We start from the raw sequence: 15,616 nt of genomic DNA on the forward strand, positions 1-15,616 counted from the left end.
AGCCTAGCTATCTTGTTCACTGCTGTATCTTCAATGCCTAGAAAGTGCTTGCCACCTAGTACACGCTCAATTAACACTTATGGCCTCGAATTAAAATCGTCCCAAGTGGCAGGTTCCAGCCCATGGCTGGACCTGCTGTTGTTCATCCCAAAGGCTGGTCTTCGACTTTCCTATTCTGCCCTGAGGACCTGGTACCACCGTTTTCCCTCAGCCTACAGGGCCTCAACACAGGCCCCACCTTGTTTCACACACCTGGGCTTGACCTTCTTTGTTCAGCGTTTTTTATATCTGCCAGCGGCTGTTGTGCTATCTGCCAACTTCAATCCAGCTTTGGTTAAGCCCGTTTGCACCAACTCTGCTTTAAAATATTTTTAAATCTATTTTAATATACAGTTTTATGAATTCCAACACGCCTAGATCCATGCAACCACCACCAAAATCAGAAACCACCCCCCCCCAAACTCCATCTTCCTTCATAGTCATACCCTTCTTCCACCTTTAACCCTTGACAACTAGTGATCTGCTCTCCATAACTTTTGTTTTGCCTTTTTGAGCCTGCCATGTAACTGGCTTCATATACTATATAACCGTTTGAGCCTGGCTTCTTTTCCTCAACTTTACTCCTTTGAGATAAATACAAGTTGTTGCATGGATCAATAGTTATTTGTTTTGTTTTTGTTTTTTAATTGTTGAGTGTCATTTCCTCGTACGGATGGACATACCACAGGTGATTTAGCTAATCATCTGTCAAAAGACATTTAGATTGTCCTTAATGTGTTATTATAAATAACAGCACTGGGGACGCATGAATTGAAGGCCAGCTGGGTGCCCATTCTCAACAGCATCGGGACGAAGCAAGTGTGGTGGACGAACACCGTGGAGTACGAGACAGCGGTTAGAAACCACGGGATTAGACAGCAACAGGACTTTCAAATCTTGCGCTAAAAGAAGGTTAAGCGACAGGATGGGATATGTCTAGAATTTGCACAAATTAAAACTACACATATACAAAACAATAATGCAAATTTTGCTGAAACACATACAGACAAAATGTACACATTAAACACTATTGAAAGGGACAGAAACAATTGCGAGGGAGAGGGAGTGAAACAAAATAGAATTTAGATTTTTAATTTTTAGAAATAGATCTTTTTTAAAAAAAAAAAAAAAAAAAAAAAAGGACAATTCAAAACTATAAAAAGAGGCTGAAAGATTTTTCTGGGTTGTGAAGAGACTCCCAGCTCTGACTTGAAGAGTTCTCAGTGGGTTAGGTTTGTGCTGTAATATGGTATAATATGTGCAATATTGTGCTGTTTATTTAGTACAATTAGTTTATTTAGTTGGTTTATTTGGCCTCTTGATCACCTAAAGGATCTCCAGTGGTCTAAAACCATTTCCGTTTATGCTGTTTGCAAAGGCAGGCTTCCATCAACATGCCTGTCTTATTCATGCCTCAATTCTGCTCTCTTTGGCCAGTGTGCTCAGCATTTATTCTATTCAAGGTCTGAGAGCAGGAAAGGCTCTAATTAGTCACAGGAATCAATACCCAGTGTGGCGCAGCCCTATCAGAGAGAGTTCTCAAATCAGGCCACTTCACAGATAATTGGTCCAACCTATGGATAGCCTTTGCTCAGTAAAGGGTCCCTGGCCCAAACAGATTATAGAACAAAGGTTTTAGAATTGTAAAACGAAACATGACTTTTTTTCTTTCTCCTCTCTATTTTTCCTTTTTACTTAAGGAATAGCTTGAAGATGCTTCTCAGAAGAGAGAAATGTTATGAATCTTCCTGGCCCTTCACAATGTCACTTACTCCCTGGCTGTGGTGTGGAATGCACCCTAGACAAAGGAGGTACGTTGCTCGTGGAACCCCAAGGATCACAGGGATTAAAATGTAAGCCGACTAGACTGTATACCCAAACGTGGGTAGGTTGGGGAGTGACAAGCTATATAGCAGGAAGACAACAGGTTTGGGAGTCAGTTCATCTCTAGAGAAAATCCAGACCCTGCTACTTCTAAATGTATAGTTTTGGCATGTTACATTACCGCCCCCCTCTCAGGATTGCTGTGGGATAATGCAATCACGCGCTTAGCATGGTGATTCATACAGAAGCGCTCAACATATTTTAGTTCCATTTTTGACCCTCCTACCTGACACATACTGAAAAGTGTTAATGAAGCCCATGCAGCCTGTATGTGAGTGAATAAAGGAGCTAGAGGCATAAGCTGCTGTTTGCCTATAGCTTTTCCATACCTATTTAAACTAGACTGTACGCGAATGTATTAATTTCCTTTCTTTCTCTTCCCTTCTCTGAGAATTGCAACTCATAGAGCAGAGAGCAGAGTACGTGTGTCACTGAGCCAAAATAAGGGAGAGTTAACAGCCAAAACTTCTGCAGCACTTGTGCAGAAAAGTTGACTGGCTTCGAGGTTACAGAAATAACATCTATGAGTTAGCAACAACCAAGCCTGTCTTATGTCCAAAGCTGCATTCATTTCCCACCCTTCGTTCCAGTCTGATATTCCAGGGGGCTGATTGGGTAGAATTCAGCTCTGCTTGACATTTTTGTGAACACCTGACCCCAATTATGATTTCGTTAAAGAAGTTTTTTCCTATGAAAATATTTACTTTACTTGTCCTCAACCTTTATGACAATTTCCAAGATCCTATGTTAGCACATCTGGAAAACAAGTGAACAGTCTCTCTTAAACACATTCATAGCCATACCTTTGGCTGCTAAAGTGATGTTCTCAAGCCAAAGTATCAATAACATGGCATGCAATTTTACTTCACAATGTCTTTTCCTGTTTTCACAGTAACAGGAGCTAAAGTCTGGAAGAAATAAGGGCCCTTGGCACTGTATATCTCTGCCATACATAGCCTGTGAGGGTTGGGCAGTGCAGGCCTGGAGAGTCACGTTAGGGACACAGTGAAGCAAAGTATTTTACCAGGTAAATACATCAGCAGAAAAATATTCCCACATAGTGTATTACAGAATACGCTCCTCCATTTTAATGGACATTAATTGCACTTATTAAGACACAGGTAACTTAAAAAGTGAATAAATGCATAGTAACAAAATTAAAAACAAAGGCTTTCATATAAAAAAAAATGAACAAAACTGTCAAGAAAAAGATTAGTGTGCTGTTGAAAGGAAAAAATGTGTCCTGAATTTTTTTAATGAAGTAGAAATATAAGGTCAGAATCTTAAAAGTATCAATCTATTCAATCTTTCAAAATTAAAAATTAATTCCCATTAATTTTGACACTGTCGTTTGCTGTTAAAATTTAACTTCTGTTTTGGTTCTTATAAATTCAAAAGTATAGAGATCAGGAATTTGGCAGGTAACTGGATGCTGAAAGTCTACTTCAAAAAAAGAAAAAAAAGAAAGCAGCCTAAATGGCCAAATAAAATGTTTACAATGCAACATTTTAATTGAAACACTTATAAACAGTAGTTGAAATGAATAGGTGCATTTGAGTATATTTGTTAAAACATAAAGTAAAACTTCATAACAAGATTATGAAAGTGATTTTTATTATTTTGGTAATAGTGTTATATTATAGGTAATTAGATACAGAACTGTTTTAATTTGGTATGTCAAACAGTAAAAACTATACAGTAATGCTTTGTGCTCAAAATCTATTTCGGGTACAACTATGCGTTACAGTCACTACGTACATATTAAAAACATAAATGATAAAATACAAAAATAAGAAAAGGTTAAATAAAAAGTTATCCTTGATTTACAAACATCTAATAAAGTATACCTTTTATCACACTGTCATAGCAAAAAACACACACTAATTAGTATATAATGCTATGCAACTATTTGATCTAATATAGATCTAATATGAAAATATTAAGGCTGTAATAACATTTCACAGGTAAAGGCTAAGTTCTGAGACATTAAGGCTTTTAGATAATCCACAAAACAAACCTGAGACATCTTTTGTTTTGGAAAAGAGCAATTTTCTTACAAAGTCAAAGCTTTAATATGTAAATGAAACATTTAATAAACAATATACTTTATTGCAATAACCTGGAGATCTTCTGACTATAATGATGACCAATAAATACATTCTTTCTCTGGCAGAAATCATATGAGGTTTTCTGATTAAGCCAGTTAATGTGATTACGGTAGCCCCCAAATTTGGTTATATTTATTTGTTTTTGGTTTTGCTTCCTTCCTTTAACTAGGTTATAAACATATTAAATAAACCAGCTAACCACCAAGAACCCACCTTACTTTTTTCAGTATAAGCACAGCTTTCCCATTGCTGAAAGTGCCAGATAAACTCAGCCCACATACATAAAACCGACATAAAAACAGATTATAGCACATCTGGATCTGGTTGACTTAATGAGGCATCCAGATTGGCACATGATTACTTTTTCTGCCACACATCTCTCAGATTAAGTAGGCAGCCCAAAATCACTGTTTCAGCTCTACTGGGTGGGCAGAAAGATAATAATATTTTGGAATTGCCAGTGCCAAAAAAATAAAGTAAACGTATTGGGTAAGTCTGATTTCTATAGTTGACTTTAGTGCCTTTAAAAATACTGCCACAAAGTTTTTCAAAGAGGTACAACTATAAGATATTATCAAAATTATTTGGAATTTTAAATAGTAAAAAATTTCAAATTACAAAACAGTTATGCTACATTGTGGATTTTTTTAAGGTCTACTTGGGATTTAACACTGGCACATGAAACACAGTTTTTCTAAATATTCATACTTCAAATTAATTAATTTGGAATGAACCATCTTTTTCCTTTTTCACCTTTTCACTCTTTTCTCTTACTACTCCCCTACAACCATTATACTTTTTCCTTTATAATTCTGATAAAAAGATTCCAAAAGCTTAATAAAATGTAACAAGCTGTAAGCACAACTTCCTTTGGATGTTTACATGCAGTGAAAGTTAAAACTTCAAACTTCACTTTGTACTTTTGCAATCTGCTACCACTTTTCTAAAGTTTTCAGGTTATTTACATAAACTGAACATATACATTTTGTTCAAGCTTTATGTTTTCACAGTTACCAAAGCGACAGCCTACTAGGTTGCATCTTAAATAGTACAACTGATCTGCTCAGCTCCACTGGTATATGATACAATTCTTAAAACAGCCTCCCAAAACTGCTTCCTGATTCTGGCTTTTCAAAATGCTGACATTAGCGCTATTTTTAAAAAACCATTTAAAAGAAAAACTAGGTCTGTTTAAAGAGAATTTTCCCCCTTGTTACCTAATAAACAGAACATCCAGATAATTTGTTGCATTTTTAACTATTCATCAGGCAAACACAGGTTATATTTCTCTGCCTTCTATAGGCTAATGGTCAGATTTCCAGTAACTTAAACTGAAACTCAATAATCAAAATGTCTTTAAAATTAAATTAAAATTTAAGCATGCCAAGAGTTTGGAATTACAACATATTAACTAGATCGATTTTCAAAAAGAGATTTCTGTATTATGAATATAATCATAATAAATATATTATAAAGTAATAAGTAACACATCTTAGAGATCCAATTTTTAGATTTTTCAGTTTTCTCAAGTTTTGGACGAGAGAAAAAGCCTTTGCTTCCTTCAACTTGGTTTCCATGATGTCAAAAAAAAAAAAAAAAAAAAAAAGATAGTTGATTTAATCAAGCTCATTTCATGTATGTGAGCCAAATATAGTTGAATTAGTTGTACTTTTCAATTTGCTATGACATTATAAAAGGTATACATTATTCAACATTTTCTTGACCAAAATATTAATACTATTTTAAAATAAAATAACTAATACATATTGCCTATGAATAATTATATATGTATACATATTGAATACTATTTAGTGACTTTTAATCTATAAAATGTATTGAAATCAGTGTATTGCAATTACATAGTTTAAAATTTAGCTGGGCTGGTAAATCTCGGTTTTCATTGTTTTGGTTGTTTTGTTTTGTTTTTGCTCATAACTGAAATTCGGTACTTTGGCAACCAAAACAGATTGAAATTTTTGACAATTTAACAAGTTACACTTTAAAATTCATAATAAATCACTGAAACCCACTATAATCATTAAACCAACGACTATTAATTTCTTTTTGAGCAAATGACTTCATGAGCCATCCAAAAAAGTAAGAGAAAGCACATCAGTAGGCAAAAAGATAAATCCATCCATAAATAGCAGAGCCCGCCTCAGCTACTTTACTGAAAAGGTGAGAAGGGACTCTCTGATCTTACCTTTTCCTTCTCACCCTCAATCACATGTCTTATGCTGTAATTATTTGCCTTTGCATATTTAACAACATATTCTGAAACTTTGCTAAATTTGGTTTTCTAAGGAGCAGATTTTAGCACACAGATTATCAATCTTGGATGCCAAGGTTATTGGAAGTACCTTTTCATCGGGTAGTTCTGTGTGTATGTATGTGTGCACGTGTTTTAACTCCAAAGAATGCTCCCTCAGGAAATCATTTCCAGCATTCTATATATATATATAAAAATTTTCTGAGCCCTTTAACTCTGACTCAAAAAATCTTCCCAGAGCTCCTGCAGAGCCCACTGCTGATCTGAGGATACATCTGTAAAACACAGCACCTGCTGGTCTGTTGGTTTCCGCTTGTATTAGAGGCCAGCTGAGAAAGCGGCACAGAGGACCTAAAAATCTTATTCCCTATCCCCCAAATCTTGAGTACTTCTAACATTCCATCTTGCTTCTGGCTTCTCACTGGAAGTCTTCTTCAGCTTGGACAGCTCTATCAAGGAGTTCCATGGACTCCCTGAGAGTGACATTGATTTTAAATGACTTGGGTTTAATGGTCAGGCCATAATCAAAATCCATTTTCGAGAGCTCATCTGGATTGGCCTTGAAATTGCACTGGTGAGCCAGGATGGAAATGAAGAGAAACAGCTGTATCTTGGAAAGCTCTTCCCCGATGCAGCGCCGTTTGCCCACTGAAAAAATCATCACACTGCTGGCCAGGTCCTTGTTGAGAAAGCCGTCCTTGTCCAGGAACCGAGTAGGGTCGAAGTCCTCTGGGTTAGGCCACTTCGCTGGGTCATGATTCACTGACCACTGGTTAACAAAAACCACCGTGCCCTTGGGAATGTGGTAGCCCAAGACAGAGGTGTTGGCAGTGGTAGCGTGAGGAATAGTGATGGGCACAAAGCTGGAGAAGCGCATGGCTTCATAAAGAAAGGCCATGACGTAGGGCAGGTTGGGCTGGTCTTCCAGGCAGGGAAGACGGTCTCTACCCACGATTTGATCTAATTCTGCCTGTAGCCGAGCCTGCACTTCAGGGTACCTGTTTGGTTTTTAATGTAAAGGGAGAACACAGTGAGGAAAATTCATTTTCTCTCATCTAGAAAGCACATTACAATTTATTTGAATCCCATTTTCTTTATCTGAATCAGTGACTGAATAAACATTTCCGCACGCCCCCCCCCAAAAAAAACTAAAACAATTTCTTAATTTTTCACCAAATTACAAGATGAGTAAGTTAAAAGTTATATTCCCTTTAATAAGCTTCCCATGGCTAATGCTATCTTTCCCATCACAAGTCAAAAAATGTCTAACTTTTCTTGGCCTGAAAAAGCATGGTGATGGACAAAGCCAACTTCTCCATTAGGCTCAGCGGGCACAGCGTCCAGAATCTACGATACTTTTACGGGGCCCATGAAAATGTTTTCATTACTTTCAAAATCAGAAGGGAAAAAAAAAATGAACTTTTGGGTCAAAGAAAATGTTTTAATATATAATTTATATTTGTCTTTATTTGTCTTTATACCAATGTAGTCATAAAATATAATTAAACATATTTTTTATGGAGTAGAGTCTACAAAGACAAAAGCACCCAGGGACCACAAAAGTTAAAATGCATCCCTGAAAAAAGATCCTTTTTTCTCCTCATCTTCCCACTGTTCTCATTTTATACAAAAATAGTTGGTATCCTCATAAATAAAGCTACAGATCTTCTAAATGGAAAAGCAAATTCCTAGTTTTCATGAGATTAGGGTACAAACTGTAATATTTATTCACTCACTGTTGGTGATATAAACTAGCACAATCCTTTTGGAAAACAAAATCTTAGTACAAAGCAATATCCATAAGGGCAACCCCTTACCACTCTTTTTAAACCCAGTAATCCATGTTTAGATAATATATTTTCAGGGAATAATAGGCACATAAATATATAACTCCAACAATAGCTGAAATTTTAAAAATGTAATCAACATTAAAGCTCAAAAAATGATTTTATATAATGATATCTTATGGCAAAATATTATGTAACCATCGAAAATTACTATGGTGGATACTTTTGCAATCAATAAAAAAATAAAGATTTTTTAAAAATTACTAAAATAAGTTTAAAAGATGGGGAAATGTCCACCGCAATAGTGAAAATGTCAGAAGTAAAAATTGTAAATAATTATTGCAACTCTGAAAAAAATTTAAGTATATATGTGATGAAATTACTGGTAATTTTAAAAATTGCTTCATTAGCATCATACTCCAGGGGTCTGCAAACTTTTTAATAAGGGGTCAGATAGTAAATATTTTAGGCTTTACAGACCAAACTCTCTGTTGCAATTATTCAATTCTGCTTTGTGCTGTAATGTAAAAGCAGCCATAGACTATACATAAATGTATTTTATAAATTTTATCAAACATACAGAAATAAGTAGTGTAATCTGCCAATCTATCATATTATCTTTTCACTAAAAAGAAGAAAAAGTACTCATCAACTACATTGTATTGAAAGCGACCCTAAAATTGTTTATTCCTTCTGCTGCCTAATCTGTTTCTAATGAAAAACAAAGTTGGTTTCAAAAGATAACATGCTTATCTGGGGATGTTAAGGGCCTATTAATCCCGTTTTGGGATGATCGATTATCGACTTCTCTTAATTCAATTTCTGTCCCCCCACACGTGTTTCTATGATCATAATACTGAAAAAGTGATTTTAAATATACAAAAAATTCAATTTGTGAAAATAACCATACAGTATCTAAGGGTTGCAGTGGATTTGAATAAAAAAAGAAGCTGTCTTTCCCTTTCAATTTCTGAGGCTCCAGCAAATTCAGCATTCCCCACCGCTAACTTGCGCTCCAAGAAATAACACAACCAGGATTTCTAGTCTCTCCAGGCAATCCAGATTTGCCTTAAGCGAGACATTTGCCTCTGGGGTAGGGTTGCCAGACAAAATACAGGCCACCCGGTTAAATCTGAAGTTCAGATAAACCATGGCTAATCTTCTTATAAGTATCTCCTATGTAAAATTTAGTTTTTTATTTGATAAATCTGGCAATACCTAACACCGGAAACCTGTTTGAGCGCCTGCTCAGAGAGCTTCGTAGAGGTCCGAGACCTTAATCAACATGGACACTGGAGACCAGCTAAACCAACCCAGCTGGGCCCAAGGACCAGAGCGGTGCGCTGGGGCCTCCTACATACGATGTTTGCCTTTGCTGCTCTGAGCTCGGTAAAAGTGACTGGTTCTCCAGTTCTTTACCCGACCTTCTCTTATCACTAGCCCGGCGGTTTTATGAAGCCGCACAACCCGCCGGTTTCTGGCTGCCTTCCTAAAGCTTCCAGGCGAGTTAACTGTCCGCGAGCCCAGGTCTGCGGACCTCCGGGCCGCCGTCCTAAAGCTTCCTTTGCCCGAGAACAAAGCCGGGACGCATGCTGGCTTTTAGCGCCAGGGCTGGGTGGCCTCGGATGCGCGCCGGGAGCCGGCCGAGCCTATTAGGCTGCCGTGTTTATTTAACATATTTACCGCGTTACCCTTTCTTTCGGAACCGTTCCAATTTCGCTTCTTCTGTGTCAGGGAAGAAGAGATCGGGGCTGACCTGCGGGGACTTGAAAAATCTCGTTTTTCCATGGGGTTGCTCACAAATTTGTCCCCACTCAGAGAGGTAGCGGCAAGACCTGAGAGGCGGAGCGGTGCTGGCGCGGCTGGTGGGAGGGCGGCGCGCGCTCACGTGTCTCGGTACGCACTGTGCCTTCCCAAGCTGCGCTTTCGGGATGTGACCTCAGATTTGAGAGGTGGGGACCTGGAGTGAAACCTCGAACCCTCCGTGCGCGGAGGTCGTGACCTCGGCCTATTTCAGTCCCACTCCGCCTGTCTAGGAGGAAAGGAAGGCCCGACCCACACCAGGAAGCTTTACCTGGTGAAAAGGGTGAGCAGCCACTGCAGCGCGGTGGAGAGGGTGTCCTGGCTGGCGCCGAAGATGTCGGTGACAGTGGACGGCACGTACTCCCCGTCGAGCCGCGCGGCGTGGTTGCTCGAGCCCTCCGCCGCCTCCTTTCCCACCGAGAGGATGAAGGCGTCCATCATGTCGCGGGGGGCGGCCCCGGGCTGCAGGCTTTCGCGGTGCCTTAGGAACTTGTCGAGGACGAAGTTGCTGAAGTTGCGGTTGAGCTGCTGGAATTCGCGGAAGGCGGTACGCACAGGGTTGGGGAAGCGCTGCAGCCAGGGGAGCGTGTCGACCAGGCTGCCCGCTCCCACCGTGCGCCCGAATTTCTCATTGTGGCTGAGCAGCTCGCGGAACTCGGAGTCGTCGTGGCTGTAGCGACAGCCGAAACACACCGCGCTCATGATGTTGGCCACCGCCACCACGGTCAGCGGCCGCGGGTCGAGGAAGGCGCCGCCCGCGCTGCGGCGCACCATTATCTCCACCAACTCACGCGCCTCGCCTCGCAAGTGGCCCTCGAGGACGCGGCGGCTGCGCGGCTGGCGCGTGGAGAAGGCGCGCAACGTGCTGTTTGCTACGCGCCGCTGCGCCTTCCAGCGCTCGGAATACTGGCTGAAAGCCAGGCTGCGGCCACCCGACACCACGCGGAAAGAGGCGAAGGGCGGCCGGTCGGCGAAGGCAGAGCCCTGCTGCACCAGGGCCTGGCGGATGACGCGCTCGCCGTTCAGGACCACCACAGGGCAGCTGCCCAGTCTGATCTGGAAGACGTCGCCGTAGCGCCGCGCTAGGCGCATGAATGCAAGGTGCGGCATCCGACCGAGGGCCGCCGCGTTTCCGATCAGCGGCCACGCAAAGGGACCCGGGGGCGCGGACCCTGGCTGCCGCCGCCGCTGCCTCAGCAGCCACTGGCCTGCGTGCACGGCGGCCAGCACCGAGAGGAGCAGCAGAAGCGTGGTCTGCTGGGAGGACAGCGAGATCGGCAGCAGAGGATCGTCCACGCTGACGCTGGTGGCCATGCTGGAGAGAGAAGGGCAAAGGCGTGACACTCAGGTGTGCAGAAAAAGGAGCAACCACCCCGCGCCCCAACCGGCAGCCTCGGTCTACCATGCGCTGTTGGATAGGGAGGTTGTACATAGATCAGGTCAGGGCTACCTCACTGGAGAAACAGCTGAAGACCTCTCTTCCCATCCCAAACCCACTCCCCAAAGGAGAAGGAAAGGGGCGCGTTTCAGCTCCTCTGTGACTCTGCCTCCAGCCCTCCCTCTAACCCAGTCGCGTAACGGTTCCTGCAATTCAAGAGCAACATGACGGCTATCGAGACAGTGGCGCTCGGTTCCCTCTGAGTGCCTATCATCCCAGCCCCTGCACCTGACCCCACTCCCGATCTGCGAGAACCCAACAAAAGATGCCGCGGGAAGGCTGCTCCGCGGACCCACTAACCTGCGTGGAGGCGCGGTTTCCAGCGGCACGGGGCTGCCAACTCCAAGGACAAGATGTCAACCTGAGTGTCTCCAGGAAGTTAGAGGCCTGCCCTGGACACCTGCTACCAGCTCTGCGAGCCTTAGCACGCACCCTGAAGTCTCGAGGCGTCGTCAGAGCCAGAGGCACTTAGATTGGGATGGGGACGGAGAAAGGTGCCTCCTCTGCGGAGCCCTGCTGCACCTGAGGCCTCAACAAAGTCGGGGTGTTCTTACAGCGTGGGGACTGAGGATGAGGGTCGATAAACGGAGTCAATCCCCAGCCCTCACGCCCCCCGCGCGGCTCTGACAGCTGGCGTCGCAGAGGCGTGGTCCGTGTGCATACAGTCACTCCAGAGTCAAAACGCGCCATCCCGTTTTAAAGGTCTGTTATAGAGGGAGGAGGCAGCGGGACCTGGCGGGGGCGGTGCTTGCGGGAGGCGGGGCGGGTTGCTTCCAGACGGTCCACCCGGTTCGGATTCTAAGTGGGGTCGCCACGCGTGTGTCACGCAAGGCGGGCCAGGCGCGCCCCGACGGCATTGGCGAAATAGCCGGTGGCTTTACTAAAAGCGACCGTATGAACTTTTCGTTTTCCCAAAAGCCGAACTGAATCACTATCATCCCCAAACGTGGCCGCACGGTTTCCCCGGAAGCGCGCTCAGGACAGAAGCTGCCCATCTCGCTTCGCTCTCCGTGGGAGCGCGCCCCTAAACTCCCTTCTCTCCCAGTGACTCGAGCTTCATTTCCCGAGAGAATCCTGCTCTGGATCTCTGGGTGCCCAAATCCGGTAAAAGAAAACTGTCAATTTGGAAATGAGGAAAGTTCGGTTCGTGATGTCGTACAGCCAACCTAGTTATTTTATCTTAACGTTCCAGCAAACAAATGGCCCTCATGAGGCCCTTGGGTGCGCAAAGTTCACCATCCACCTCGTGCAGCGAGATCAGGTATCTCTGCAAGACGCCTCTCCCCCTCCCCGAGGCCGCGACTGTCTTTGGCACACAAAGGCCAGCACTGGCGGGTGCGTCTGGCCCTGAGGTTTCCCACGTAGAAACTGACGCCTCCTACTGGAGGACGCGGGGCGGCGCAGGCTCTGTCCCTGGCCTTTGACGCTGCCCGGGAGCCAAGCTGTGGCAAGTGCGAAGGACCGGAGGAGAGGGAGGGCGCTCTGAAGATTCCCAGCGGGAGGAGGGAAAAGAGGAGGAGGCGGCAAATCGCCGCGCGCCTGAGAAGTTTATCGGGTTGAAAGTTTCCTTTGCTGTCACCTCCCCCTTGCGTGCGGAGCTGTGCCTTGCGTGCGCTGCTTCTGGAAAGTCGGTTGCAGTCATATCCCTCGGCGCTTCTCACGGCACCTGACACGCCGGGGCGGCGGCAGCTGAGGGCGGGGTGCGGGCCGCCACCACCCTCCCAAGCGCACGCACAGGCCACCGCCCGCAGGCCAGATCTGGGCGCGCGTGCGCTAGTGTTGGGGACGCTTCTTTCAAAGGAGAAGCCAGAGGCATCCGGGCCAGCGGCGGCCTCCCGGCTGGCTCTATTCTTTCCTACTGTCTGGTATAAAATATTTTCAAAAGAAAAGGTCTCAGCAAGGTTGGAGAAAGGGCAAGTTCGTGGTAAAGGTGAGATGTATTTTAATTAACCACGTAGGAATTGTATCTCCAGGCCTGCGGAGTCATCAAGTGTAAATATAAAAGTTGTGCGCTGACCACGTGACGACCCTGTGCTTTGAGTTTTGCATGCGGTGCGAATATCTATTGTTTCCCTGTTTACAGAGGAGGAAACCGGAGTTCAGAGAGGTTATGACTCTTCCAAGATAACACAGCTATCAATCTATAGCTGGAGTCAGGATTTGAACCCATTAAGTCCTACTCTAGAGCCATTATACAAGTTTATGCGAAAGGAAATCCTCAGATGAAAGACACAAATGCCTTCTTTCCTGTCCTCTCCAATCTCTATGCCTTAAAAAAAAAAAAATCAGCTAGAAGAATATTTTTAAATGCATTTTTAAATTACAGTTGATATACAATAGATATAAATTTCAGGTGTAAAACAGTGATTAGACAGTTATATACTTTAGGAAGTCATTTTTTTAATAGTTGCGTTTGTTTACAGAATTGAAGGTTCTGAGGATCATATAGAAGAAGTAGTATGCTCATCTTTTGCAATTAAATTGGTTTGAATGAGGGAGGCCTAGAGACCACCTAGTAGCAGACATTGGAATACGATTAAATTTTAAAGAGTTGTCTGACTTTTTGAGAGACTGAAACCAATGATAAGCTATCTGAGCAGAGAAGAAAATGCTTTTTTTGTAAAAGTTCATTTGGTAGCTTTTGAGAGGTTCTCTGGAAATGAGTCTACATACCATGATGAACTACTCACATCCATGATGAAGTTAGTTTCTGAGCAACTGGTTAAATAAGCATTGGTTTCCCAGAGCTGTATTGGCCTACATAACCTTGAAAGTGAGTTTTATAGCAACCTTACAATGTCCAGCTTTAGCAAGGTCCTCGCCTAACAATTCAAGACTTATGCATGCATCAGTCTCTTATTAGATTTTAATTTAGTGGATAGAAATTGTCTATGGGCTAATGCCAATTCTGAGCTTTCTACATTCCTGAAAACCTTTATTGCAGCTTCTCCTCCAGAATCTTTACATCAGGTAAATTCTTAAAGCGTGTAAAACAATGTCGTTCCTAAGACCTCCTGTTTAATTCCTGAATATTGTTGTTAGATAAACTCTGCATACCTTCCTGCCACCACAAACGGTTCAAGCGTATCCTCCAAGCTAGGATGCCTTGAGCTTAGTTAGCTCTTATTCTAGGTCATGCCTTAAAAAGGCAGAGGAACCAGTTGAGCAAATGCCTTCAGAAAGATAGATAAGCCTTTATCAATTATGACAAACCCAAATGACTGGCTATGGTAGCACCTTCTTCAGAATCTGCTGGCCTCAGGTTTTCCCAGGCTTTGTGGTGTAGACCTCTGTTGCAGGGCCAATCTCGTACTTAATGAAGATATAAGATAAATCCAAAGCACCTGTGGGTACCCCGATCCAGTAGGGCCTTCCTCTACTGAGAATTCAATCAGTCTTTTTAATTATCATCACAACTTCTCAACCAACACCAGTATCTAAGGTCCATTGATCTCATTTCAGGCAACAGCACAGAATATAGGGAGTTTCAGATTCTGAAACTTGAATTGTTTGCTGCAAATAACTTTCAAAAGAACAGCTAAGCTAAAGAGAGTTTAAAGTGGAGATTTAAAATACCTTGTATTGTATTGATTCCAAAGAACAGAAATCCAGCTTAGGCTTGTTTAAGCAGGACAAGAATGTACTGGCCCATGTGCCAGGAAGGATAACTGTTACCTCACAGGATGGAGGGACCTGGGCTGCTCTCCCCCATCTCTGTCTATGCTGATCTGGCCATGGGCAGCGTCAAATGAACTACTCCAAGAAAAAGAGACCAGTTCTCTTCCAAGGTCATTCATTATACAGAACCCTGGAGGACTCCAGTGTGTCAAGCTGGCATCAGGCCACTCCTATGGCCAAGGAGCTAGGACTATTATTATCAGAAAAAAAGGGACAGGGAGGAGGGAACATGTTAGAGAAGCCAAAGATAACGGGTCTGTTGGTCCACATGTATTCCACTTCTGTTCATTGCTTTTTGGGATTGGAGGACTGTAATAATAACAATAATAATAATAATAAATAATAATTTTATTATATTTTATGTAATAATAATATTGTTATTATTATATTTATTATTATTATTTGTTTAAATCAGCCAGAGACATAGATACATTGCTCCTGGAATCAGTAGCCAAGAAAGCTCCGCCCTTATATCATCAATCTAGAAGTTGGTTTTCTTCCTGTGCGTTCTCTCCAAAATAATCTCTGTGTTGATTTTATGGGTAAACGCCACTCTTCCAACCTTCTCCAAACACACATATGCACGTGCACTGAGAAGAGACTAGAGTAG

General features: G+C 42.7%; 1 protein-coding gene across 1 annotated transcript; it reads right to left on the minus strand.

The window, feature by feature from the left end:
- Positions 1-3,516: 3,516 nt before the first annotated feature.
- On the minus strand, positions 3,517-11,998 carry LOC107519646 (cytochrome P450 1B1). The gene is made up of 3 exons (XM_016162529.2): positions 11,629-11,998; positions 10,162-11,205; positions 3,517-7,298 (listed from the first exon to the last, which is right to left on the minus strand). The coding sequence occupies exons 2-3, from the start codon at positions 11,202-11,204 to the stop codon at positions 6,719-6,721; spliced, it is 1,623 nt and encodes a 540-aa protein (XP_016018015.2). The 5' UTR covers position 11,205; positions 11,629-11,998; the 3' UTR covers positions 3,517-6,718.
- Positions 11,999-15,616: the final 3,618 nt, after the last annotated feature.

Source organism: Rousettus aegyptiacus, unplaced genomic scaffold (assembly GCF_014176215.1).
Source record: "Rousettus aegyptiacus isolate mRouAeg1 unplaced genomic scaffold, mRouAeg1.p scaffold_m13_p_7, whole genome shotgun sequence".
Classification (NCBI taxonomy): domain Eukaryota; kingdom Metazoa; phylum Chordata; class Mammalia; order Chiroptera; family Pteropodidae; genus Rousettus; species Rousettus aegyptiacus.

Excerpts from the sequence above, each read along its gene's own strand:
- LOC107519646 (XM_016162529.2), bottom strand. The coding sequence starts at position 11,204 with ATGGCCACCAGCGTCAGCGTGGACGATCCTCTGCTGCCGATCTCGCTG. Across the intron at positions 7,299-10,161 it reads CTGCTCACCCTTTTCACCAG|GTACCCTGAAGTGCAGGCTC; the intron begins GTAAAGCTTCCT and ends AAAACCAAACAG.